A 26,770-nucleotide genomic window follows, 5' to 3' on the forward strand; every position below is an offset into this window, starting at 1 on the left:
CTCGCCTTCAGGCCCGCTGCCACCGCGGGGATTTGTGGTTGAGCCCCAGGAATCACCACTTGGCCTGGCCAGGGGGAAGGTGGGGGCTCAGAAACAGGAGATATTTCACCACTGGATCAAGTGTTGCCGCTGTTCATCTCCCCTCCGGTCCCAGCACTGTGAAACAGTGGCGACGCTCACACTGGGCTCAGACTGCAGCATCCGCCTCTCGTTCCCGCCCGGCATCTCTGGAGAAACGCTGCATCTGCAGTGACGGTGCCGGGGCCGTGGAGCCACCCTGGGTCTGGCCCCACCGACACGTTTGCCCAGGGATTGCAGGGAGCAGGCCCAAATGATTAATAACATGGCGAGTACGGAAACAACACACCTCCCCGACGCTTTCTCCTGCTAAACAGGGGCATTGCTACGGCAAACTTCATTTATCGCTATTTAAAACCCAAACAGACGAGTACAGGGCAGTATAAATACACTTATGAGATGAGCTGCGCCGGGAAAGACAAGAGGGAAAAACTAAGCAAGGAAGGGAGGGAGGCGGCGGGAGGGAGCAAATCTCCATCCGCGGCTTCCAGGAGAGGAGGCGGCTCTCGGCAGCGCCCGCGGGGCAGGAGGCACCGTCACCGTCAGCCCTACCATGGGCCCTGTGAAACAGCACAGATGTTTTTCCACGGGAAAATATCGGACCCGGGGAATATCCCCAGCTCCCTGGAGGAGAGAGATGAATTGGCAAATGGAAGGCTACAGCGATAAGGGAGTTTTTATAAACATAACCTAATTGTATTACTTCAAAGTCCTGAAGTTTATTGCCCTGTTTAATGATGTGTCTCGTTATTTATGGTGTAGCACAATGAGTCTGCTATTGATTTAATACACTTCCTTAAAGACCGTCATTGTCACAAGCAATAAAACGAAGCCATTCTGAGACAGCTCAATTATGTCACTTCTCCATCATCGGACCTCGAGTACCCCCGGTGTGTGGGGGCCACCGTGGCGGGGCCGGGAGTGGGTGGTGAAGAGGGTCCCCCTGGGGAAGGACGGAGCTGGAGTGCGGCAGCCGGAGGGCAGGAGCAGGCAGGATGGGTTCCCCTGGCTCAGGGATGCTGCCCATGGACATGTGCCACCATCTCCTGCTGCCAGGCACTCACTTTGGTACAAGTCTCCTGTCCCCAACTAGTAACCGGCGCGGTGATGGTGTGTGCACGGGGGAGAGGGGCTGACGGATGGAAAACAGCACGAACGATAACCGGGATTTGTGCCCTTGCCCGTTCCCGCCGCACTCCTCACCTTTCTGGTACTGGAGCCAGAGCTGCTGCTGGACCTTCTTGCTGGGGAAGTGGATGGTGCAGCTGAACTCGGAGCCGTACAGAGCCTCGGCGATGTAATGGGAGCCAAACTGCTGGATGAAGGAGAGCAGCTCCTCCCGGCTGCTGTCCTTGTTCAGGATCTTCAGGATGTTGGCAAAGCCTGTGGGAGGGAGGCAGGGGATCAGCAGGGTGGCCAGGCAGGGGCCCAGCCACAGCCTGGGGGAAGGAGGCGCAGAACATCCCCTGCTCAAGACATACAAGTCCCCACATGGGTGCAAAGTGCGGTTCCTCCTCTCTTGCCTCCAAGGTCTACGTGATCCTGTGGAATCCGCAACCTGCTATTTACCCTAGGCTGTGGCTCTGGTATCCTTCCGTGATTCTTCTCCCTAAGGTGTTTCCAAACCCACTTTGTGGGGATGGACACGTGCACACGTGTGTGCACAGACACAGACACACATCTCCGCACACGCAAACACCCACCAGCTCCACCCTGCTTTGCGGGCTGCTGGGACACCATCAAACGCTCTCCCCAGAGGATGCGCTTGGCCTTTGCAGTAACCATAACCAGAGATGTTCTCCTGGTGTAACCTATTACAGATGGCCCCACAGACCATCCCCAGTGTGAACAGCCTGCACAACCCGTAACTATTTCTAGGAAAGCTGGAGACAGCCCGGAGGGACACACGGGGCTGGGCTGGTGGCAGCTCCATGGGTGCACAAGGGTCGGGGCATCTCCCGGGCAAAGCCCTGCAGCGCCCGAGCAGACAGGGGACACGGGACAAGGACACGGACCCTCACTGCTCTATGGAGAGGAAATATCCTGGAGGCACCGGTGACTGCACGGTGCCTTGGCATCCTTTACAGCTGGCTGATATCATCGTTTTGGTTCAGTGGTGGAATGGAAAACATACTGGAGGAATATACGTCATAACTGTCGCCAAAATGAGCTTACCTGGCTGGTTGGCTGGTTTATTAAAGGAGGAGGTTGGTTTAATAAAAAAGCTAGCAGAATTCATTTTGAGCCAAACCCAAATATTTTGTTCAGCTCTGAAAAGGTTACTTCGTTCCGGGGCTCTGCAGCGTGTCTGCGCTAAGTCTTTTTTTTTTTTTTCTTTTTTTTTCTTTCCCCCTTTAAAAACAGGTTGATTTTGAAATGAAAAATGCTGTTTTGAAATGAAAAGGCAAAACATTTCAGGTCACAACAAAATGTTTCAGCATTTCTGAAACAAAACGTGTAGCTATAAAAACGTGGAAGTGAAACGTTTTGACATTTGCAGGATCCTCCCGCCCGCCCCTTCTTCATCTGCGACTCCTGCGTTATATGACCTGCATTTACAAGCGCTTTGGGTCCTTTTCAAACCACGTTTTTTTCCAAGAACTTACTGTTTTTCTTACATAGACGTATACACAGCCGCCCCCACACGAATCCTCCCCGCAGTGTTGCATATTACCTTGATCCTGGCTCTGACCCCAGTGCCTGGTTTGTGCAACCGAGCCGCATGAACTCCCTGCCTCAGTTTCCCCTCGCCTTGTAAAAAGGAGGAAAATCTCTCTGCCTGCCTCTGCAGCAGCGCTGGGAGCCCGAGCTACTGCCTGGAGGTGCGAAATGCTGGTGAGATGCTCGGCACGACGGAGCCGTGGGGCAGAAGACCACCACCCACCCGCCCGCTCACGGAGATGTGCAGTCTCCCCGCCGCTAGAAACCCTCACCTGCAGAGAGGGTGATGGAACTGAGCTTCACCCTGTAGAGGTTGCTCCTCACCCGCCAGTGCTGCACCATGGGGTACCCCATCGCCTCATCGTACTTGATGTCCCCTGCAAAGGAAAAGCCGGAGCTCAGCCCCTGCCGGCCCGGCAGCCATGCTCCAGGGAAAGCTTAACGCTCACACCGAGGAATTGCTTTGCTACACGCCGCAGGGGTGAGAAATGGGATAGTAGCAGGGATGGTGACCTTCTCCAGCAGTCGTGCCATGGGGTCTCCAGGCTGCTGGCAGGACCAGCATTGCGATGGCTGCGGCTGCCTGGAGCTCGCAGGGCTGGAGATGCTGCCTCGCCGTGCCAGGGCGGACTCACCCAGCCCATACGCTACTTCTGCCCAAGGGAAGCAGGAGGGATGCTGTGAAGGACCCCACAGCGCTAGGGATGCTGATGCTCCGCGGGGACCACGCTGGGATCCAGGGTGGGAGAAGGGGTTCTTGCCCCAAGGGGGCTCAGCCTCGGGCCAGCTCGTACCGGTGAGAAGCTGGAGGTCGGGAAGGGGCTCCGAGAGGACGCCGCGGCACTGCTCCTCCACCGGCAGCGGGATCACCATGAGGCCATCAGCCAGCTGGGGGAAGTCCTTGATGAAATTATTCTCCCTGCAGAGAGAAAAAGACAACTGCAAAGCAACGATGCAGGGAACGGCCGGGCAGGGGAGCCGAGCTGCCCCGGTGGCACAGGGACGGATGGCTCTGGAGGGTGAAGGACATCTCCTGCACGCTGGAGACCTAACAGGGGATGGGGTTTGCAGCCCCTGCTGCCAGCTGCCCCTGGCTCCACAGCCCTCCAAGGCGATGCCTAATGAGCTCCCTGGGGACCGTGTCTCCTTTAGGTCTCCAGCACCACGGGACCGCTCTCAGCCCGGAGACCTGGCCACTGGTTTTGGCCCCAATTTTCAAAGTGTGCCACTGGAGAGGGGGCAGACAGCGGCGAGGAGAGAGGGAATGGCTGCTACACACCAAAACTGCCCCTTTCCACCACCTGCAGCATCTTCCCACTATGGGACTGTGACTAAGCACCAGACCAAGCCCTGCTGGGGGTCCCCACCCCAGGCAACATCATCACCCCCAGGGCTTTGCCATGAATGTCCGGCTCTGCAAAAGGAGGAAAAAGTACATTTATAGACAGACACCAAAAAAGAAAAGCTGGCGCGTGCAGCTCACGGCGCGATTTTACCACACATGCGGGATCTTTTCTAACCTTGGCAGGTATAACATCGTATAATAGGCCCCTAATGAATTGTTTCTAGAACAACGATACCAGGGAAATTATTTGAAATGGTGAACAGACAGGTCTCTGGGAGACGAGCCTCCCCCAGCAAGTGAGACACCTCACGCCTGCGCAAAGGAAACAGGAGGGGGGATTTTAAATATTGATCTTAGAGCCAAAATATAGGCCAGGAGGCTCTGCATCCTCCGGGTGTGGAGACAAAAGGGCAGCGGAGCAGAAAAAAGGGAGGTTCCTGCAAAATCAGGTCAGCCCCGGGAGCTGGGGGAGGCTCAGGCTGGCACCGCCTGCCCCAGCTGCGTTTTCCTGAACAGATTTTCCTTTAAAGAGCTGCTGGAAGATCCCTCTTCCCTGCTTTTACACCCACAGCGCATCCCTGGGTGGGATGCTCCGTCATCCCATGATCATCTCACAGGTGGCCACCTCCAAGGGTCCCACTGCAGCGAGATGCCAAGCTGGTGGAGCGTGTTCCCAGGGCCCTCCCGCTGCTCCAGGGTCAGGATACGGCCGGTGCAACCTGTACCGGGGGCGAGCAGGAGGCTGTAGCCCTGCGCAACCAGCCTGGGGATGCTCCCAGCCCTGAGGCAGGCGAGGAGCAGCTTCAGGTGGGGACACAGGAGCGGGGCCGAGCGCGGCTGTGCAGGCAGCCCTGCCGCCTGCCGTCACGCTACACCCCTGCCTCAAAGCCGCCGGCACCTGATTGCGTCTCAGGAGCTTCACTTTATGCACTGCCAGAGAAAAAGTGGATTATTTGTCTGAGGGGAAAAGCCTCTCGCTCACACACATGCTCACAAATCTGCCATTGATCACGCCGGGCGCGGGATCCCCATGGCGGAGCGATGCTTTGCTGTTCTGAGCCTTTTGCTGTCTTCACGATGCAAATGGGGAACTGCAATTACTGCCGGGGCCGGGAGCTGGGCGGGTGGTGGGAAGCAGGGGCTGCAAAATTAGGGAAGGTGGTAGGGAACGTGGGAAGGAGGGTGTCGGTGTCTCTGCTGCTCTGCCTCAGCAGAAAAGGGAGAAAAGCATCAGCGCTACCAAATCCCAAATCCCCAGAAAAGCACAATGCTGCTCTCGGAAAGGGATGCAGCTGCGCTGAGCCCACCTGCCACCCCGGGGCGTGGGGACCGTCCCCTCCCTGACGGGTCACCCTGCACCCGAGGGTTAGCGCAAGGGCCAGGCGGGTCACACCAGAAGCCTGTTCAGCCCCGCATCCCACCTCCGAGGGGATCAGGAGGGGCGATGACACTGGCTGGTGGCACCTTCCCAAGTGCTCTCCCACCGCCCTGCCCGAGGGGACAGACCCGGCGGTGCCAAAAGGGCTTAGCCCTGGGGGGACACAAACAGGTGGCAGGGCAGACGCCAGAAGACTGCGTTAACCCTGCACCCGAGCCCAGGGCAAAGATGACACAAAAAAGCAGCCTCTCCTCCTCCTCGCACACAAACCCACCCAGACCACCTCACTGACACCCGCCCATGCCCCGCGGACCGGCTGGCTGTCCCTGGGATGAGCCCAGCTCACCCGGGTGGCAGGACAGTCCCCAGGGCTGGTGGTCCACGGACGGGCAGCTGAAGAAGGAGATGCTGGAGCAGATGCAGGGCAGGGCAAGGGGACCCCGCAGGCAGCGGCTGCGGCTCAGAGCTGACGTCTCTATGAAAAGGTATTTACCCAAACGCCGCGCTCTGCGGTGCCATCCGCTGTAATGCCGTTTGCTTGAACTGCTTGGCAGCTGAAAGGTTGAGGAAAAACAAGGGGCAAGTGCAAGTCAAGGCGTGGGTGTACACACCGGTGCGTGCCCACAACCTGCTCCCATAGCGGGAGGGAGCAGTGGTACAAGGCAGGACTTCAGGAGCACTTCAGGGATGCATTTTTGCTGCCAAACCCTTCCTGCATCTCCTCCATCCCTCCCTCCCCGCCTCCAGGGATGAGCCAAAGCCGTGCTGGGGGAAGCCCCCCTGCAGCCGAGCCCTCGCTGTGTCTGTGGGCGCAGGATGGCACACCGGGAGGGCAGGTGACAGGGATATCCAAAGCGGCTTGTGGCCAGTGGTGTGCCAGCTGTGTGCCATGGAACCGCAGCCGGCAGAGGGCTGCAGCTCCTCTTCCACCGCGCCTTATTAATAACCCTGCGGCTCACAGCGCTGCTCACCGTAAAGGCATAAAAAAGAGTTTCTGCCAGGCTTTTGTGCTCTCTGGAAGCGCTGATCAAAGCCGTCGGGCTCTGTGCAAAGGGCAGGGACAGACGAGGGGAGGGGTGTGACAGCACCCCTGTGCATGTGTCGCCACACGTGCCTCCATCTCGGGCACGGCCGAGCCACCGGTTCACACCTGAGGGTCCGTGCTGCTTCCCAGAGGCACGGCAGCACCTTTGTGACCTTGCAGTTCCTACTGGCCACGGAGCCAGGTTTATTCCGATGGGATCAGGAGACAGCCCAGCAAACCCACCAGTTCCCAGCACCTGTTAGCCCCGCAGCGTCCTCCTCTGCTCCTGTTCTGCCCCTCAGCATCTCCCCAGCACTCGTGGAGCAGACGCCTGATACCCGCCGCAGCAGCGGGAGCGCTGCTCTCTCCTGCACCACGCACACTGAGCCCACGTGTCGACCCGCAGCGCTCTCCTGCTGGCGATCCGAACATCTCTCGGGGCATTTTGCCGCTACTGAGTCATTATACAAGGAAATGCCGTTTCTCCCTCGCAGCCCTGGTCCCCAGCAGCATCCGACCTGGAGTACGTCCCTGCCTCGGGAGGGAGCCGACTTCCAGATAAACCAGTCTTGATGCTGGGAAAGGTCAAATGGCCAAAGGCTCTACGGAGCTCCCGTACTGGCAGGGTGCGCTGAGGAGGAAGGCAGTCGCCTGGATTAAACTGAGTTCAAACTGCTGGCTTTGACGGACACTTGGTGTAACCTTGGCCGGGTCACGAGATGCACCCTTTGCCTCGGGTGACAGATAACAGACAGCAGCTCCCTCCGTCTCGGGGTGCTGCTGGGGTGAAGGCAATTAGCGGCGGCTCAGGTACCAGGAGGACGGCTCATGCAGCGAGAGCCCGCTGTGCCGGTGTTCTCCTGTCCTTCTGAAACTCGATACACGGACTAGAGATGTTTTCGGGGAATCTGACCTTAAACAACACCAAAGGTCATGCAATACAGCCGTGGCACGGCGCGGTGTAGGGCTGCATTGCTCCGCAGTGCTGGTATCACCTCATGCAGGCGATGGGGAGCCTCCAATAAGGACAAGCATCCCTGAACAACAGGGGGTTTTGGGGGAGCAGCTGAGCCCGACGCAGGCACTGGGGAACAGCCGGAGTGCTGTGGTCCTCCTGGATGGGGACATGGCCGCCAGGTCCTGGTCCACGGCACGATTCTGCCGAGCCCTGGGGCACCTCATCCCCTTGCCGAGGCGCTGAAAGCCAGAGCCAAGCTCGCCGTGGGATTTTGGCCCGCAGTAGTGACGGATCAGCCGGTGACGCACATTCTTCTCATTTTCCTGTTAGCAACGCCGTCGGGTGAAGGAGCAGCTTCTCCTCCTCGGCTCGTCCAGCTGTGGCTTCCTCCCTTCACGCCCGAAGGGCACGGCCTCGAGGCCGGACTCTGCCACTGACCCTTTCGCAGACCCTCCTGGCTCCTGTACAGCTCCCACTGCAAATCCGAGTGTCACCTGGCACGGGGATCCCTGCCTCCATCCCCCACCCTGCATCCCAGCAACCGGGCAAATACATTCATGAAGGGGTAAAAAAAAAAAAAAAAAAAAAAAAAAAATATATATATATATATATAAAATGACCCCACAAGTGATTAGCTGATGCTCTGAAGCATGAGATTTAATTACCCTTATCTGAGCCGGCGCAGCTACAAATGTTAATCACATTATCATCCAGCATGCTTATGTTCAGCAAAGTGTCTATGCGAGGACTGCTATGCAAGTCTGAGAGGACGCCTTCTCCGGCAAGAATAATTTATTAATCTTACTTCTTTCTGTCCCGCAATGGCTCGGGGAGATGATGATGGATTTGAGGTTATTTAGTGCCAGCTTTCGACCCAACTTTCCCTCGGAGAAGCTTTCCCGCTGGGGCGGCTGCAAGCTCACAAGAGCCCAGCCTGCATCTGACAAGGGGACGTTCAGAAATAGCTTCTTTTTAGCTTGTCATCATCCCAAAAAAAATGGCTCTAGAGTCACTGGGAGACAGAAAAAGAGGGTGTCCTGTTTCCACAGCCACTTTGGAGAAGGTAAGCACGCCGTAAATCTCCCCCCACGTGTCTCCGTGACCTCAGGCACTGGTGAATTATAAAGGCTTAATGCAAACCCTCTGAAGCAGCAATTACTTACTCCAAATTTACTGGTCATTAATTTTAGCGAGGCCCCACTCCTGTATAACGAGGCAGGAGAAAAAAAGGAGAGACGGGTCAGGTTTTGCCAGGCCCTGGAGCCCCCTCCAGCTCCCCAACTTTCAGCCCTAACCACCGTTTGCAACGATGGGCGGTGGTTGGGGGAGAGAGGAGACACCAACCCGCAGCTGCCCGTGCCCCCCCCGAGTCACCCTGGTGCCACCACTGCCATCGCCCCCATCCCTCCATCGGCCACGATGCTGCAGATAAGACCTGTCCCCGCACTGCCCGTCCCTCCCCGCCGTGTCCCCAGCCTGCCCCACTTCAGCGCCAGCAATAAACCGCCTGAAAATATTCAATAGCTGCCTCACCCCCTCGCTTCAGGGAGAATTAGCATTTAAATTGAGGTGTTTCGGGGAGGTAAATCACGCCAGCGCCCGGGCCGCAGTGCCTGCGGGCCCGCACGGTGCTCCTTGGCACATCCAAACATGGTGCTGGGCACCGTCCCCTCCATGCGCCCTCCAACAGAGCCCCAAAACCTGCCCCAAAGACCCTCCGTGGGGCTGGCAGCGACCGGGACCCCCTGTCCCGTGCCCCCCGCTCCCTCTGTCCCGTGGGGCCAGGGCTGTGCAGCAGCAAAGTCACCTGCTCTGTAATGTTGAGACTCGTTGACAAAGGCTAAGCCCACGCCGGCAAAATGCTGTGGGCTCCATCTCGGCGGCTCTTTGATCCCGGCACTGGAATACTAATCACGGCACCGTGCCGGCACGGCTGCGGGAGGCCCTCGATGGCACCGCCAGGGCTTCTCTTCCCTCATCACATCCAATCTGGGGACACCAAAGCGTGGGAGGGGACAGCGAGAGCCACTGGACCAGGCAAAGGGTGGTGGCTGTCACCAGGGACCATGGAAGGGAGCAGGAGCTCCAAACCCGACTAGTGCCTGTGCCATCGGGTGCATGGTGCCGTGCAGGGACACCAGCCATGGCACCATGATGGTGACAGCCAGCAAATGACATCTGGACATGGGACTTTAAGAGCTGGCCCAGCAGTGACAGCCGGACAGAAGGATGCAGCAGTGGAAGCAGTGCTGCTCCCCGGGAGCCGGCAGAGGCAGGGAAGGGGATTCTTTCCCAGTGAATAATTTATTCCCACAAAACAGGAATTTGGTTGATCCAAAGCTATTTGTCAACTCCGCTTGAACCTGCTGCAGAACTTGAGCAGAGATTGCTTTGGTTGGTGTTTCTTTTAAGTACAAAAGAGATGGAGGAAGATGAATAGTTGCCACCACAGCACTGCCACCACCTCCGTGCCTCGCGGGGGGCTCCTGCGCCTCCCCAGTACCTGAAGGCACGTCTCAACGGAGACTGCGACTGCTTTTCCATTCTCAAATCACCTCCAAACAACCCCCAAACACTAAAGCCTTCCTCCAGTCTGCACAGCCCCGGTGATACCACCGAGCACTCAGGGAAACCCAGCCAGCGGCACCCGCCACCACGGCACTGACGGTGAACATCATGTTCACCATCACAGAGTAAAAGTGCATCCTCTCCTGAAGCCGTTTCTAAAGGAAACACACTGGAATCTGCTTTGAGATGGAGAGATGGAGAAGCCACAAGAGACGGGAGCAGAGATCTCCCTCCTGCACGCTGGGAGCAGGCAGTGGTGGGGACGTGCTGCTGGAGGATGTCCACCACCAGCATGTGGCTCTGGCCCACAGAAGCACCTGAGGGTGGAGCACCCCTGTGGAGGGACCCCAAGAGGCTCCTCAGCCTCTCCCAGCCGCTGGCTCTCGAGATGCCAGGTCCCGGTGACATCCTCGTTGCCCATTTATCACCTTTTATTGTCCTCCCCGCCCCGCTCCCCATTATGCAGCTATTTATTTATTCCAGTAAAGCGTGTCTCCTGCGGGTGAAATCCTGCGGTCGGCTGTGGATCTTTCTTCCTCTGGAGTGCCTGTTGGGAACAGGCTGCAATGGAGCGCTGAGTAAAAACAAATTTGGGAAGTTACGGTTCCCACAGCAACGCCTGGTGCCTGTGCAGCAGGCGGCACGCAGGCACGCAGAGCTGGATTTATGCCCTAATTACGGAGTCGGGGCTGCAAGAGGAATCCCATGCAAAGCTCTAGTTTTCAGCCCCGTACATAACTTTGCAAATATACAGCTTATTCCCTCTGGGATTGAAATTTCCCGTGCTTAACTGAAGCTTAAAGGTGCTTTTCTGCAAGACGTTTTTAAAAAAAAAAAAAAAGTCAAAAATCCCCATTTTAGAGTGAGAGGGTGAGGACGAAAAGCCGACACATTCCCAGCTGGAGGAAGGGAAGAGAGTGACAACCTGTCTCTTGTTTGCCTGTAACTCTGGCACTACTTGCTCCTGGAAGCCCACGCTCGCAGAGAGCAAATCCCTCGGGAGGCAAATGCGCGTGAGCGAGGAGAGACGACTTGAGGGGGGAAGCTGCCATCATTGACACTGGAACCCAGGTAACATCTCCTGGCTGCATCGGGACCAGAGCCCAGGATACCAGACTCCACCGACAGTCCCTTCCCTCTGACACAGCAGCCTCCAAGCTCTTCGCACGTGCTCCTCATTCGACGGACCGCCCCCATCAACGTCAAGCAGGAGAAGGCTGACAAAATACAACCCAGCGTGCGCCTGACCCAACACTCTCCATCTTTAAGTTGCCATCTCCTTCCTACCTCCCTGCTCAGGTCACGTCATGTAGGTACATCGCATCACTTGGGCGCGTGACGTCCTTTAGGTGCATCATCACCCAGAACAAGCCCTTCCGCGCACACCTCTCTGCTCCTCTCCCCTTCTGCAGGGGACAAGCAAACGAACAAGTAGCCAAAACCTCTCTCCCTCCATGGCTCTGCCTTAAGCGTTTGGCTGATCTCACCAGTGAGATAGGCAGTGGCTCCATCACTGCCCACATCTGTCCATAGCAGCCTTGTCGTGAGCCTGCAACCCGGTGGCAGGGCCAGGAGGACGCATCTGAGCCGTTTGCCATCCCTCCTTGACTGGAAGGTCTGGGAAACGCCCAACAGCTGATGCGGATGATGCCAAATCCGCTCGCTTGCAAAGGGCTGGCGCTGCGTAGTGTCTGCCGGGAGGCTCCGTGTCTGGCTCCATGTACCTGCTCTTCAAGATGTCTCCCTCCATTAGCTTCGCCACCGCCGACAGCTGAAGGGTCTGACCTTGTCAGCTTCCATAAGCTCAGCAACTTTCAGCTTTTTAACGACTGGGATGGAGAAGTGCCGTGAAGACAGACAGACCTCCTGGAGCAGCTCACGGAGCTTCTGCCCACCGGGCTGTAGCCCCTGGGAGATGATCTGGGGAGGGTTTCTCTATGGGGATGGTTTCTCTATGCCTGAGCAACCCGGAGCTGGGGTGGACGCCTCCTCTGAGCCATTATTTCAGCGACGAGCTGAGCCAAGGCTGCGGGTCCTCTTGCGCAGGTTGTTTGGGTGCTGTTTGCAATCATTTCCCAAGCGTTCCTCAAGCAGCTCCGTGCCTGGCGCTTTCATTAGCATCGTTTGTAACGAGGCAACAAATAACAAAACTCCCACTGCCTTCGGAGGAGCCAGGACCGTGCGCTGGGACTTCCCAAGGAACCGGCGCGAGGTTGGTGCCTGACTCTCCCCCAGTTCCTATGGGATTTGGGCACAGCCACCCAAAGTCGCCTCTCCGCTCACCAGCTCTTCCAGGGAAACCCCCACCCCAGCCGCAACGCCCCGGGAAGCGCAAGCACTGCCTTTTAAATAATATTTGCCTTCCCAATGTAAATGCAGACCCAGCTCTCTGCTCAGCACACACATCTATTCTCTTTTAACAATTTGGGATCTTAAGCACTGCTTTTTTTTCTCTCCTAAGCTTCATCGTTAACCTTTAAGACGGAGATAAGGCGTAAGGGTTTGGAAAGGAATCAGGAGGGACCCTGGATATGAGCCAGGAGCAGTGTTAATACTGGGCTGCACATCATATCTCTTTGGTTCTTCTTTTCCCCCCAGGGTGATTCGGACCGCTCTTGACTACCACCATGGTATTACAAACTCTAATGAGGTTTGGAAAATAAGAAACCCACTGCGGCGTGGGAGAAACTAATAGAAATTGTTTTGTCTTCTCTCTATTAGTCATTAGAAGCAGAGGAAAAACAGCCACAGGCAGTGGCAGGGCTGCAATATCACCGCGCATTTCATATGCTGGCACTCCGACAAAGTCATTTCAACGCAGTTAATGCTCCCGCTTCCCCTCCACGCAAGGCCTGCCGTACGTCAGCGTCCCCATGCCGGGCTCCATCAAGCCTGGGGCAGCCCCAGTGGTGCCCAGTGGCCACCAGCCAGGGCTGCGGCACCCAGGCAGCCACCCAAGATGCCCACGCAGGATGCTCGGCCGGCCCCCAGCTCTGCCCAGCAGCAAACCCATCAGGGTGGACCATGGCGGTGAGGTGCTATGCAGAGCCCCGCGCTCCCCAGGGGACAGGGACAGGCAGGGAAGGCGCAGGCAGGGACAGGCAGGGACAGGCAGCAGCTTCCTGGCACTGTCAGGCAGCCAGAGCATATGGGGAATTAGCTGGGATTTGCGACCGCATCTGCAGAGTCGCGTTTCCGTGTGCAAAGTTAATTACAGAAGGCACAAAACGATGCGCGCCGTGAGCTGGGGTGGGGGGTGGCACCTGCAGCCAACTCCCCCCTCGTCACCCTCCCAGGGGAAGGCGGGCACCGGGAGCCAAGCCCCGCTCCGGGCGCTCAGCGAGGTACCACGGAGCTCCTTCCACTTTGCTTCCCTCCTCCCGGCCCTGCGGGGCATCGCACCCTGGCTGGGTGGCTGCCCGATGACAAGCAGCAGTGCCATCACACCTTCCAGATGTTCGCCTGCTGCCTGCGGGTACGGGCACAGCTGGCAAGGGGCACCATCCCCTGGAAAGCCAGGGTGCGGGCACGCAGGCTGCTCTGCACGCACCGGATCCTTGGCCCGCGCTGGGGGAGAAACAAACCAGCACAAACAAAATGCCTCAAGAAAACAGCTATTGAAGGCAACAGGCCATGGGAGACGACTCCTCGCCCGGCTGCCGTCTGGGCAGGGTGACAGCAAGGGAGCATGGCTGGGGGACGGGGAGGAGGGTGAGTGATGCCGGGTTGGTCCCCACCGCCTGCACCTGCATTCCTCCACGCTGGGCCATGGCTCCAGCATCCAGGCCAGGTCACACCGCCCAGGAACCGGGTGCGGTGGAAGATTTGCCAACCTGGAATCCAGAGAAGCTGTGGCTGCCCCATCCCTGGAGGGGTTCAAGGCCAGGTTGGACGGGGCTTGGAGCAACCTGGGCTGGTGGGAGGTGTCCCTGCCCAGGGCAGGGGGGTGGGAACTAGATGACTTTTAAGGTCCCTTTCCAACCCAAACCATGCTATGATTCTACAATTTAGGAGATCTCCTGGGTTATCCCACATGCCTTATGGGTAGGAGGCGGCAGGGGATGGGAGGGCTCCCAGCAGCGCCTGTCCACCCCTTTGGTGGACAGTGGGTTCAAGTGATGAGGCCCAAACCCAAACCAAGCACTTGCGTCCGGGTTCACGCCGTCTCGAGGTACACTGCAACATGCAAAAGGGCAAATCCTCCATCTCTGGTGAGATCACTTGGGATGGGAAGGAGCAAGACAAGATTTCCTGCTGCACTGAGGACTGCATCCAAGCCCTGCTGCTTGCTCGGGAGCAGGTATGGCTCGACAGCTGGCATAGCTGCGGAACGCCCAGATATCCCCGTGCTGGTGCCTGCTCTTGACTGTGTTGCCTGGAGCAAGGAATCACATTGCCAAGTCAATGTCAAGCCGATTTAGCCCTTGGATGGGGAATCTCCATCGACCAGCGCTGGCAATAGCAAAGGAGCTGTGACAGGCTGGAATGTGTCAGCCTTGTCCCCCGAGGTGCCGCTGGTCCATGGTGCAAGCAGCACAAACCCACAGCCAGCGCTAATGGCGACCACCAAAGAAGTGCCCATAGCATGATGGAAAAACCCTTCTATTACAGCTAAAAGTCAGGTGATTACGATTTACTGCCTCAGCACACCCCCCCTCCTCCCTCTCTTCTCTCTTTTCAGCTGAACATAACCCTTACTTTCATGTGTCCCAAGTGGGTGCAGAGCCCCTGGCACCCAGGAGCGGCTGCACCCCACGTCGGATGAGGAAAGAAGGAGAAGCAATTCCTCTCTCCAAGCCTGTACACCACAGCAAGGCTATAAAGCCAATAAGGACCCCCTGGGATGAAAGGTACTCCATAAATCTGAGCTGTTATTATTATAAACCAAATCTCCACCGCATCTCTTAATAATGCAGATTAACTATGCAATAACACCAGCTATAATTAGTGTCATAAAAGTCAGAGATGGGAAAGGCTAGCAGGTCAGCGAGTCCATCCCGTGGGCTGCTCCCGGCATGGGGAAAGGGGAAACCTCCCGGGTGCCCTGGGAGCTCGGAAAAGCGAAGGCTCGGTGGTGCCGGGCCCCATGAAGGGAGAAGTGACAAAGGGGATGGGACGAATCACCGCACCTCTGCCAAACCCAGGCGGGGCGCAGAGACCCACTCTTGTTCTGCAAGTGCCGACACCAACCTCCAGTCCCTCCTCTGCTGTGCGGCTCCGTGTCCCCTCTCCCAAACCTCTACCCTCCCTTCATGTTCAGGACTCCAGACAAGGGTGTCACCATCAGCTTTTCACAGGGTGGATGGACCCTGAAGACCTCACTGAGCCTTTGACAGCTGCATGGGGGGACGTGGGTGTCCCCCAAGGGCACAGGCTGGTGGCAGCAGGACAGGTTCCTTGCAGGAGAAGCCTGTGTCCCAGACCAGCTCCCTGAGGGACGAGCATCCCCCCAGATCCTTCACCTCCCATCTCACGAGAAGCACCCTGCCCCAGGGCTAGGAGACAAGACCTTCCCCACACACACACGCCTTGCCCAGCAGCATTCCTGGACTGGGATCCTTCTCCCATCCAGCCCAAGGACCAGCATTCCTCCAAACAACCCAGCCAACACACGCAGCCCAAGTCCCAGTGCCCGCTGCCTTCCTCTACATCCCGCTCCCGGAAAACCCGTCATCCTCCTTGCCTCCATGGTGTGCCTGCACGGCCCCCGGCCCTTCTCCCCTGCCGTCCCGCTGGCGGTGGGAAGGGCAGGAGGGGGGGCTCCCTGCCCGGGCGCAGCGCTGCTCTGCCCAATTAGCGCTGCTGGGTGACAGGCTCTGCTTGCGCTGCGTGATTAGCGCTGGAAATGCAAATCTGAACTTCCTCCACCGCCGCAGCTAACAAGATAATGAATATTTTCATCAGCTGCAGAGAATACAAACATCTGCGCAGACACAAACGCGCCGCCAGGGCCGGGGGGGAGCGGGGGCGCGGGCTGGGGGAGCATCGCTCGCTGCGGGGGCTGCCGCGGGAAAGGAACGCTCTGCCACCGCCGGCTGGTCCCCAAGCCCAGCGAGACCCCGTGGGTGACGCTCCATCGGCTTCGGTGGGTGCTGGTACCATCTCAGCAGCAGCGCCTTGGCTCTGGACCGTGTCTGTGAGCGGGTTTGGGGTACAAACCTGGGGTACCCGCGTCTCCCAGGGCACTGCCCCCTCCCTGCCCATCTCTGGGGCCCGAGATCCCCTTTGAAACACCGACTCATCAGTTTGCGTGGCTGCAGAGCCTGTTTTTGGGGCATGGACCAAGGTGAAAGCTGCTTGGCTTTTCCTCAGCCTCACAATAAAGGCGGGGAGCTCGGCTGTGGTTTTTAACACTCACCTGTTTCTTTGTACTGGCGCTTCCCACGCTGCCTGGCACCGCTGGGGCTCAGGAGGGGCCGGGGAAGGAGCCCAAGCCCCGAGTCAGGGATGTGCCATTAGTTTTGGGCTCTGGCCGTGCCGGCAGCTCCCACCCCGCTGTCCCTCCAGCTCCCCAGGGCACACGCTGGGAGCAGTGGGGCGCTCGTGGGCAATGGGCAAAGAGCAGACACCGACCCCGTGCGAGCGCATCCCGCTGCCTACACAGACTGGAATGAAACGGAGCAGCTCAGGGACATGTCCAGACCAGGGACGACGCAGCAAGAGCAGGGGGTGGCTGTGACAGCCATGCCCATGCTCACCGAGGATGTGCTGTCCTGTTCCTTAAATCCTACCCACAGCGGGCACAGAATGAGTCTGAAAACCTCCAGCACTTAAAATCCCTCCATTATTAACATCTCAATCAGTGTATTTTAAAAAACATCTCTTCCACCCTGGACCCCTGCATTGTCTTTAGGATATTGCTGGCACTAGACTTGCTTTTGTTTTGCTACAAGAATGAAAAACCCGCTACCACGCTGGTGCAAAAGCGTGTGGCTGCAGACTGTCGGAAATCCCAGCTCAAAGCCGCACAATCTGTTCTCCTTCTCGGCGGGATGCTAACTTTGAAACAGAGCTGGGCCGATGCGCGCAGGATGCAATGGTAACCTAACTGAGGGGGTGCTGTGCTAATTGCATTACTCATTTATACGTTGGATTGATAAAATCTCAATGCTTAGCCTGGCCAGTGAGCATGCACTCAAAATACACGGGGCGTGTGTCTACGTGCAACCCGTTGTGGGATCTGAAAGGGCTGCATGGACACAAGAGAGCAGCCAGGATGTCCCCGATGCTAGGTTGAGAGGTGGAAATAACAGGACTGAGGGAAAATGGCTCAATTTTTTGGAGACCCTTGGAGGATTGAGGAAAAACAGCTCTGATGGGGGCCCCTTGCGGGCTGCAAAAGCCATTGTGTGTGGCACGGCCACAAGCGGGTACCAGGATATCTCTGCTCCGTGAGCAGCATCCCTGGCTGGGAGCAGGCAGTGCTTCCGCACGGCGTGTACGGGGATCGGGGCAGAGAGCGGAGCATCCCATCCCACAACGGCTCCACAGAGCTGCTAAACCACTAACGACCCCTGTTCCTGCTCCTGAGGAGCAAGGCTCGAGGCATTAGCCTGGCTCGGAAAGACATCATTGCTCCCCACTAGTGTGTCTGAGGCTTCAGAGTTGTGAACAGGTAATAGAATTGCAGCAACAAATAATAAAAAGAGGAATGAAATGGAAGGCAGGCACTGGAAAAGAGATCCATCCGTTATCCCGGCCTGAAGGGTAATAGGTAAACAAGGCGTTGGGGTACCGGCTGGCGCCGAGCTCGCCGGCACAGGAATAATAAACAGCGCAATTATAACTTCTGTGCTCGGAGGTTTCAAAGAGAGGGGAAAAAAAATATGAAAAAATCAATAGCGTTAATTTAACTAGTTACAGACGTTACGTTTGTGATGCCGCGGGGGAGGCAGGACGTCCTCGCCGGGGCTGGCCCAGCAGCTCCCCGCCGGGTGGCACCAGCGAAGCCCCAGAGGCACCCAGTGGTGATGCTGAGCACCCATCCTGGCCCCCGCAGCACCCGCCGCCGGGGCAGACAGCGGGTGCAGCCTCCCCCGGCGCAGGGGGAGCGATGGGGTGGGGGGACGTTTCCCAAAGCAGCCCCCCGGCAGGGACAGCGCCGGGCTGTCAGCACACCACGCCGTCGCCGCTCCGCTTTATTAAGGGCTGAGAAGCGGCGAGGGGAAGGAGTGACAGATTTAAAATTAACTTGCCAAACTCCCCATCAATATTATGACAATTCCCCGCATCGGTTCAGCGACCCGGCGTGCCGCCTGACAGCCTTAACGGAGCTGTGGGGCGGCAGAGCTGGCTGCGGGCTGGCAGCACTCGGGGCGAGCGGGCGCCCGTCCCTCCCTGTGGCACCCTGGTGCTGTGCCCAGCAGCACCGTCCGGTGCTCAGCACCACCTCCAACCCCCCCTTTGCCTTCCCCAAGGCTGTAAAGAAGCAACAGCCCTGTTTTATAGGTGGGGATACAAGGACCAGCATCCTCTGAGGACCAGCATCCTCCGAGCACGGATTCGCAGAGGGAAGGGTGCTTCCAATTTGCAGGAGGGTGCTCAGCACGGCACGGCAGCCCTGCATCCTCCAGAGCCCTCCTCCCTGGTTATGGAAAGGGGAAAAACACTCGGTGCTCAGCAGGTTTTTTTGCAGCGCGGGAGTGCTGGCACAAATCCTCTCCCCTCTCTGGCCACCGAACCATTTTTTGGCTGCTTCCTTGCTCCCAACACTTAGGAACTCCCCGGGCTCGCTGCATCTCTGCAGGGGGAAAATCAAACCGGGGCTGCCCGGGAGAGCGAAAGGCTCCCCATGTCCCAAGCCAGAGCAAGAGCCGGGATGAGAGGCAGAGCTGGAGGCAGGAATGGGAAGGCGCCCCGGTTCGGGTAGACGGCTGCTCCCCGGGGAGTGCTCTGCCACGCGTTGCTCTGACATCCCGTTTGCCGTGTGGTAATAATCCAGTGAGTAAAGCTGGCTCCACGGGTAGTAATTTGGGTTTTCTTCATATTAATAGCATAAAAGCAACAGTCTGAAACTGCAAACAGCTCTTAAACAAAAATCTCTATTCCCTTGTGGCAAAGAGACGGCACAAAACAGATAAGGAACGAACAAACAACCCATTTGGAAAATAATCCCCCCGTGATTTGGGGACGGTGAGGAGTTCGGGCTCTGCCCCACGGTGAGGCAAGGCGGGGAAAATCGCTCTAATCTAGTCTTTAGCGAGCTGGATCCACTGCTGAGCCTCCCAGCTAGACCGAGAGGTGTGACTGGAATAGATCAGCTCCAACCCCATCTATTTATTAACACCACACAGCGTTTTGCCAAAGGGAACCTTTTTCTTTAAAAAAGGAGAGGGACACAGAGAAGAAAATCACTCTGAACATGCTTTCGCCTCAGCAGTGGAAGGAGAGAGGGGGGTTTCTGGTGTGTGATGAAAAGATCCCTCCTCTGTCCCGCACCAAAGCGCCCACGAGAAACCGCGCAGGAGAAGCATCCCCAGAGGAGTGCTTTGATTTAAGCCCTGGCAATAAACCAGTAGCAGCAGCAGCGATGATGTGGCGCACTCCTCCGAGCAGCAGCCTTGACGCTGGCTTGTCCAAAGGGTTGGTTGAGCACCCCAACCACCACAGCAATAATTACTGGTTATTAAGCCACCTCGGTACAGAAAAAGCTCTCCACAGAGCTTCTAACTCCTGATGGCTCGAGCTGAGCCGCAGGGATGCTGTGGTGCTCACGTCCTGCTGGGCTGTCGCTGACGGATGGGGAAAGGGTCCTTGGCATCAGCAGGAAGGGACGTGCGAGCAGGGACAGGCTCTGTGCAACACACCGAGGTGTCACACCAGTGCTGGTGTATATACGGAGCACAGAGTGCACACAGAGTGAACCGTTCTGGCTGCCCAGCCCTGGTCACTGCAGCCAGTATTTGCTCCCTACATCCTTCCCTTGGGTCTTCCCCTCTCCTCAGCCACGCCACCCAAGTGTCTGGGTGCTGCCTGGCTGCCTTGGATAAAACAATGCAGGTTGACAGGCTGAGAGAGCTGGGGGGGTTCAGCCTGGAGAAGAGAAGGCTCCGGGGAGACCTTAGAGCCCCTTCCAGTCCCTGAAGGGGGCCTACAAGAAAGCTGAGGGGGGGGCTGTTTGCAAGGGCATGTAGTGACCGGACGAGGGGCAATGGTTTAAACTAGAGCAGGGCAGGTTTAGATGAGACATGAGGAAGAAGTTCTTTACACTGAGGGTGGTGAGACACTGGCCCAGGTTGCCCAGAGAGGGGGTGGAGGCCCCGTCCCTGGAGACATCCAAGGCCAGGCTGGATGAGGCTCTGAGCAACCTGATCTAGTTGAAGATGTCCCTGCTGACTGCAGGGGGGTTGGACTAGATGGCCTTTAGAGGTCCCTTCCAACCCAACACAGTCTATGATTCTAAAGGGAAAAACCAAAGTCTGAAGCAGCACTGATCAGAACCACTCTCAGGTCTGGGACCTCCGCGCTCTGCAGCTCTCCCATTTCATTACCAGCCTAGTCTCCCACATGCTCACATCCAAACACCATCCTCACTCTGCGTCCTAAAGGTACCCGCTGCACATCCCCATCCTTTCGAGCTGGCTGGATGCAATAAAGCCATCGGTGCTACCAGCTCCATCCCAGTGCCGAGCCGAGCCGTGGTCGGGAGGACCACGCAGGGGCTCTGATCAGCATTGCAGAGAGACCACCTCGGCCCCAACGGGATGGAAATACCACTGTAACTGATAGGTGTTGCCCGGGCCAGGGTGTGCGAGACGGCTTTTCCCAGCACAAAGGCTTCCTCCCAACACCATGCTGACATGCCTGGCGGATTGAGAATATCCTATTTATTAAAGACACTGAAGATGCGGCAACATGGGAAGCAGAGACCATTCAAAGGACTGTCACATCTGCATAGCTAAAGGATCCCAGCAGTTATAAATCCCTCTAAAATACTCAGCCCCTTGTTCTGATAGCAGGTTCTTGCTCCTACTTTGCAGAAACAGGCTTTTAATCCCTGGTATTAGGCAGCTTCCTGCTATGTTTCAAATGCACCAAATTAAGGGCTTCTCTAACAGCTGGTGTCTTAATGCTCAGAGAGGTTCTTGAATATCTATGAAAATCAGAGGCAAATTACATCTTTTAGTTAATAATTTCTTCTCCATTAACCTCCTTCTCTTCCCTTGTTAGGAGATGATGTAATGGTGCTTCTACGGCGTAACCCTCCGGCACGCCGGGCAGGCTGGCCGCGGGGAGGGATGCCGTGCGCAGGGAAGGATGCTGCACGCGGGGAAGCGAGCCCTTCTCATCGCCGACCGGCACTTCTGGAGCCACCAGGCTACATTCCAATAGGAAAGGGCGGCCGTGCTGACGTTCCGGGCTCCCAAAGCATTTCTGGAGCAAGACGTGCCGCCTCCCGCCAGCCCCCGAGCGCTGCCGAGCCAGCACATCGCACAGCCTGTAACACGCGGGCATGCTTTGCAGGTTGCTCTTGTTCCAGATCTGCTTCTTCCTGCCCCTCATGGCTGTTAGAGCCAGGATTAGTCCCCCAGAAGACGCCAGGCACTGGAAACCCTGTTTGTGAGTGGCGAGGTCATGCAGAGGACCTGGTTCCCACTGGGAAAAGCTTCCCCCCACCGCACACACCCCGGCCATCGCCCAACGCAGTGCGGTAGGAGCGGTGCCAGCCGTGGGAAGGAGGATGGATCACTAATAGCTGGGGTTTTTTTAACCTGAAAACCTGTCAGCCATGAGCCCCGGGGAGGGCTCTGACCCCTGGAAGACACAATCCCAGCACTGCAGATGTTTCATCCCAAAAGCAAAACAGCCAAGAGCAGCCCCGGCAGGAGCCGCGCCTGGTCCAGCCTGGGACTGCTCAGACCCACCGACCCCAGGATGCTCCCGCGCACCATGGCTTGGAGAAGCCACGTCTCCCAGGATAAACCAGACCCACAGACAACCCTGCGTGCTTTCTGGCTGGAAATTAGCCCTGAGGACAGGGAATGCGTTTGCCTCCCAGCAGCGACAAAGCAGCCCTTAGACCCCCGCCCTGGCTGAGGCAGGGGAAGGATGGCTTCCCAACCCTCCTGCTTTGCCGTGAGAGCAAAGGGCAGGCTACAGATGAGCTGGAGAGAAAATTAAAGCCTCTGCAAAAGGCAGTTTGGTGCCTAGAGACTGACGGCAGAAGCTGGGGCTGGACGTCATTTGGCGTGAGCCCATCCGGGTCTGACATTTCCAGGAGATGGACTTTTCTGAAGACCCCAGACCTGCTCAACCCGTCAGCTCATGGAAAATTTCAGCTCTGCAGCCCCGGCTGTGCTCTGACAGACCCACTGACACTTGTAACACGGGAGGGAGAGAAAGCAAAGAGGGGCCCACTGGGAAAATTGCCTTCGTGTACTGTCAGTTCTCACTTCCAGCCGAGGCCGGGGCTCTGCCGGCTCCAAGTGCTCTGCTGGCCGCGGCGTTCTGAGCGCCTTTGCGCCGGTGGAGCTCGTAACTCATCTGCCATCCCGAGAGCAAAAGGCCAGAGTTCAGCATGAATTCATAGCTAGGAAGAAAAAACACCCAGAAAAACACCGTGGCCAGCAGTGATGAGCAACCACAACCGGAGACAGCAATGAGGTCCGGGTACATTAATAGGAAAGAAAACTACAGACGCTGGGCAAGGAGGAGTCGTGTCTGGGTGGGATGTGGGCTGGATCCTCTCCTAACCGTCATCAGCACTGCTGCTTTAAAACTTATAGGCCCACCTTGACTTACACCCCATCAAAATGCAGCTGCACTCAGGAGAACTGAAGAAAAATAAACAAACTCATTTTCCAGCCCTGAATTCAGCAACTACCAGTAAGCTGCCCTCCGTGAGCACTGAAAGGTGAAGGCCCGGGCAGCTCAGATCCTGCTCTCCCCACCAGCACCTGACCCTTGGCGCTCCCGAAATTCCCGGGATGCGGCCTGCAAGCACCCCCTCTACCAGCGCTCCCGTGGGGTATTTACCTTCAGCTTATTTACGTTACTTCTTATCATGCTATATCCACCGCTCCTCCCAGTACTGTAACTGGGGGCACTGAAAAAAACCAGCTCGCACAGGCTGAAAACACGGCAAAGGGAATGCTCTTTCATATTACACGCAATTAAACGGCGGAACTCACTGTCACAGGATATCATGGAGATGAAAGACATCAGCGTTCAGAAAAAGGTGAGCAACACTGCAGAGAAAAGCCCACCAAAGGCAATTAAACACTCATCTGACGAGACACACACTGGCCCAGGAGGGTCCTATGCCGCTGCCTGCAGGAAGGATAAGCAAGTAGGAAAACCACGGATGCTTGCTCTCCTCTTGCTCTCTTCCCCTAGTGAAGGTGTCAGAGATACTGGCTCTGCACCAACAGACCTTGGTGTCCCATCTCACCATCCCCATGTTCCCAAAACCAGAAGCAGAACCGGGCCATACCTGAAAGTCATCTGGAACACCTGCCCTTGGTTGACGTGCTGGCTCCTGTTGTTATAGCCGTGAAGCATCTCCCCAAAGAGGGTGTCGTTGAACTTGGCATCCGACTTCAGGCACTTGGGGCCCTCGCAGATGTCAGAGAGCATCAGGCAGGACTTCCCATCGGGGGCCAGCTTGTACTCCTCCACACACCTGCAGAGCACCGCAAGCTACATGAGATGGGCCAGGCATGGCGCGTGTCGCCCCCACCAACCCTGCTGCGGGACGGGTCTCTGCCAAGCCCAGCCGGGCATCATCAGCCTGGTGCTGGAGCAGGTCCAGAGATGGGCAACGGAGCTGGTGAGGGGTCTGGAGCACAAGCCTTGTGAGGAGCGGCTGAGGGAGCTGGGGGTGTTCAGCCTGGAGAAAAGGAGGCTGAGGGGAGACCTTCTCATGCTCTACAACCCCCTGAAAGGAGGAGGTAACCAAGGGGGGACAGTCTCTGCTCCCAAGTAACAGGCAATAGGACAAGAGGAAACGGCCTCAAGTTGTGCCAGGGGAGGTTTAGGATGGATATTAGGAAAAATGTCTTCACCAAAAGGGTCATCAAGCCTTGAAACAGGCTGTCCAGGGAAGTGGTGGAGTCACCATCCCTGGAGGTATTTAAAGCCGGGCAGACTTGGTGCCGAGGGACACGGGCTAATGGTGGTTTTGGCAGTGTTAGGTTAATGGTTGGACTTGATGATCTTAAAGTTCCCTTCCAACCTAGACAACTCTATAATTCTAACACCTGCAGCAGCTGCCCGGGACGGTGCAGAGGTTGCAGAACCTACGTCCTCTGTGGCAGCTTGGCTGGCCGACCAGCAAAGGAGCCCTCGGCTCCCAACACCCATCCCTCCTGCAGCAGCATCCCCTGCCTGCCCACGGCCCCGCTCTCCTGCCTGGAGAGCGGAGCTGAGCCCACCGCCCATCCTCTGCTCCGCCGCCCCCAGCAGCCCCCCGGTAGTGGGCGGGTACAAACTTTCCCCAGGCAAAAGCAAAGCAAAAATGAAGCTCCTGCCGGTTTTTCCACCCCGCGGCTACTCTTTTGCTCTTTGGTCCCACTTCCAAGCACATCGTAGGTAAGATGCACGCGGTCATCTTCAACAGACAGTAAGGGAAACTGAGGCAGGCAGCAGGGATGTGATTTCACTACAGACATCTGTGGCATCTTTTGCATTCGTATTCATCCTGCCTCCTCCTCTTCTCCTTCCTCCAGCCTCTTCCCCAGCATTGCGGCTCCCAGGAGACAAGGAACCCCCCGTTCCCTGCCTGCCCCTTCCTCCCCGCAGCCACAGCGCTCTGCTAACATCACTCCCGCCTCCACCCAGGCTTGCTGCCCTCTCCCATTCCTCTACCGCATTCGACTGCTGCAAATGAAACTCCCACCCGTCTGTCGCACTTTTCCTTGCCTGTTCCCGAAGCGCAGCTCTGCCTTGAAAAGGGATTAGGAAATAAAAAAAAAATAAAAAAATAAAAAAAGAAAGGAAACAGCCTCTGTCCTTGGGGATGGAAGATTGAAATGCAGATTCCCTGCGCGTGTGCGGATGCAGACCACGTAACATCCCGAGGTTTTCTAGACCCTCCCCACAAAGGTTGCTGGTGCCTACATGGATTTCCAACCCTTCTGCAGGCACGGCGCAGGCAACGTGCTCCCTCTTAGTGACTCAACCGCTCTACGCTGCTGAACAATAATAAAAACCAGAAGGTGCAGGGGGGGGACAAACAACAAACCAGCAAAAAGGGATAAAAAAAGAGAGAAGCTGACACGGGCAGAGCTCCCTGGGCTGCTCTTCCCCGGGGAGCAGCCAGGGCTGCATGAAGTCTCTGCTGCGTCTGCAGCATCGGGACTCAATGGACGCTCCTCGGAGTTAGGAATCTGTGGGCATTTCCTTCCCAAAAGGGCTCCTTTTCCCCTCCTTCATCCTAATCCTACCCACAGGGATGTGAAGCAGGTTCTGTGTGTGCCCGGGAGCGTGACCCAGCGGAGGGATGCGATGTGCAGAGCCCCGGGGCCGGGCGCGGGCTGGGGCGGTGATGGATGGACGGCTGGATGGCTGGATGGCTGCAGCTGTGCAGCATAAAGCCAGATAATCACCGAGCTCCTTTTAGAACATACTGCAGCCAGGGAGATTTTCCTGAGAGAAAATGCGAAATTGTGTAGGATTATAGGATCCCGGCCAAAATCAGGGATGAAACTCTATTTTAAGAGAGGCATAGGGGAGGAATAAAAAAAAAAAAAAAAAAAAAAAAAAAAAAAAGTAGTATTTCTTAAACAAATCCTCCACTTTCCCCTTCCAACACACAATGTACAATTTTTGGGTCCCATCACGGTGAGTCACAGATCAAACCGTACCGTCGCACAGCGGGGAGAGGAGGAAGGTGCGTCTGCTCACATCGCTCCTCACATCCCGCTACGCTTCTGCCCGCAGCCTCTATTCCCTGCTGGAAGTCGGTTCCATAAATAGCCTTTTTCTTGGGTGCCCAGCACCCTTGGTGGGCATGCCGGTTTGGGGACAGGTGGCACAGGAGGACGGTTGGCAGGGATGGAAAGGGCACAGGTTATTTAGCTGCTCATGGGGGATGCAGGAGCGCTGGGGGGGACTCACCCGCAGAACATGAAGATGGTGCTGGAGGAGGGGTCATGGGGCAGAGGGAGGGTCTGCTGGAGGCAGAGCTGCTCGCACCCGCCGTTGAAGCCATCTGAGCAGTCGATCCCTTTCGAGTAGTCGTAGCAACCGGTGCCATCCTTCATGGGTCGGAGGTCCTCGGGGCACTGCAGCGAGAGAGGGGACGTGGTAAGGTCACTCGTGGGTCCCCACCTGCCCTGGAGGCACAGCCTGGTGGGTACCCTCGAGCCAGAGGAATTCGTGTGTCGTGCTGAACTCCATCTACATCTAAAGGAGATGAGTTCATCCTGAGCGATGGACGGGGCAGCCCCAAGGGCCCTGCACCACCTTGCACAGCCTCTGGGGAAGGGGCAAGGACCGGGTCTGCTGCAAAAGCCACGCTCCCCACCCTCCCCCTGGAGGAGGGTGAAATCCCTGAGGCAGCAAAATTACACAGTGAAGAAGCCTCAAGCCAGCATTCGGTGAAGCATCATGACCTGCTCCGTAACGTACCGGAGAAACCCTCTGCGTTTGTTACCTGTTCCTCTGAGATGCAGAGAAGTCCAGTGTGACCCAGAAAACCCATCTCAATGCCGGGGACCGACCCAGAAAACCCATCTCAATGCCGGGGACCAACCCAGAAAACCCATCTCAAGTCAGAAAACCACTTCAACGTTTGGGGATGACCCAGAAAACCATCTC

The 26,770-nt window shown here is 57.0% G+C and overlaps 1 protein-coding gene across 1 annotated transcript in view; it reads right to left on the reverse strand.

Moving 5' to 3' along the window:
* The window catches only part of ASTN2 (astrotactin 2), a 374,972-nt gene that overhangs the window by 131,159 nt on the left and 217,043 nt on the right, over positions 1 to 26,770 (reverse strand). Inside the window, exons 12-16 of the mRNA XM_063352726.1 lie at positions 26,069 to 26,235; positions 23,445 to 23,633; positions 3,534 to 3,658; positions 3,012 to 3,116; positions 1,282 to 1,461 (exon numbers count right to left, since the gene is read on the reverse strand). Coding sequence (XP_063208796.1) covers positions 1,282 to 1,461; positions 3,012 to 3,116; positions 3,534 to 3,658; positions 23,445 to 23,633; positions 26,069 to 26,235 — 766 coding nt within the window. The remainder of the gene's footprint in view (positions 1 to 1,281; positions 1,462 to 3,011; positions 3,117 to 3,533; positions 3,659 to 23,444; positions 23,634 to 26,068; positions 26,236 to 26,770) is intronic.

The sequence above is a fragment of the Chroicocephalus ridibundus genome, chromosome 15, assembly GCF_963924245.1.
Source record: "Chroicocephalus ridibundus chromosome 15, bChrRid1.1, whole genome shotgun sequence".
NCBI classification, from domain to species: Eukaryota; Metazoa; Chordata; class Aves; order Charadriiformes; family Laridae; genus Chroicocephalus; species Chroicocephalus ridibundus.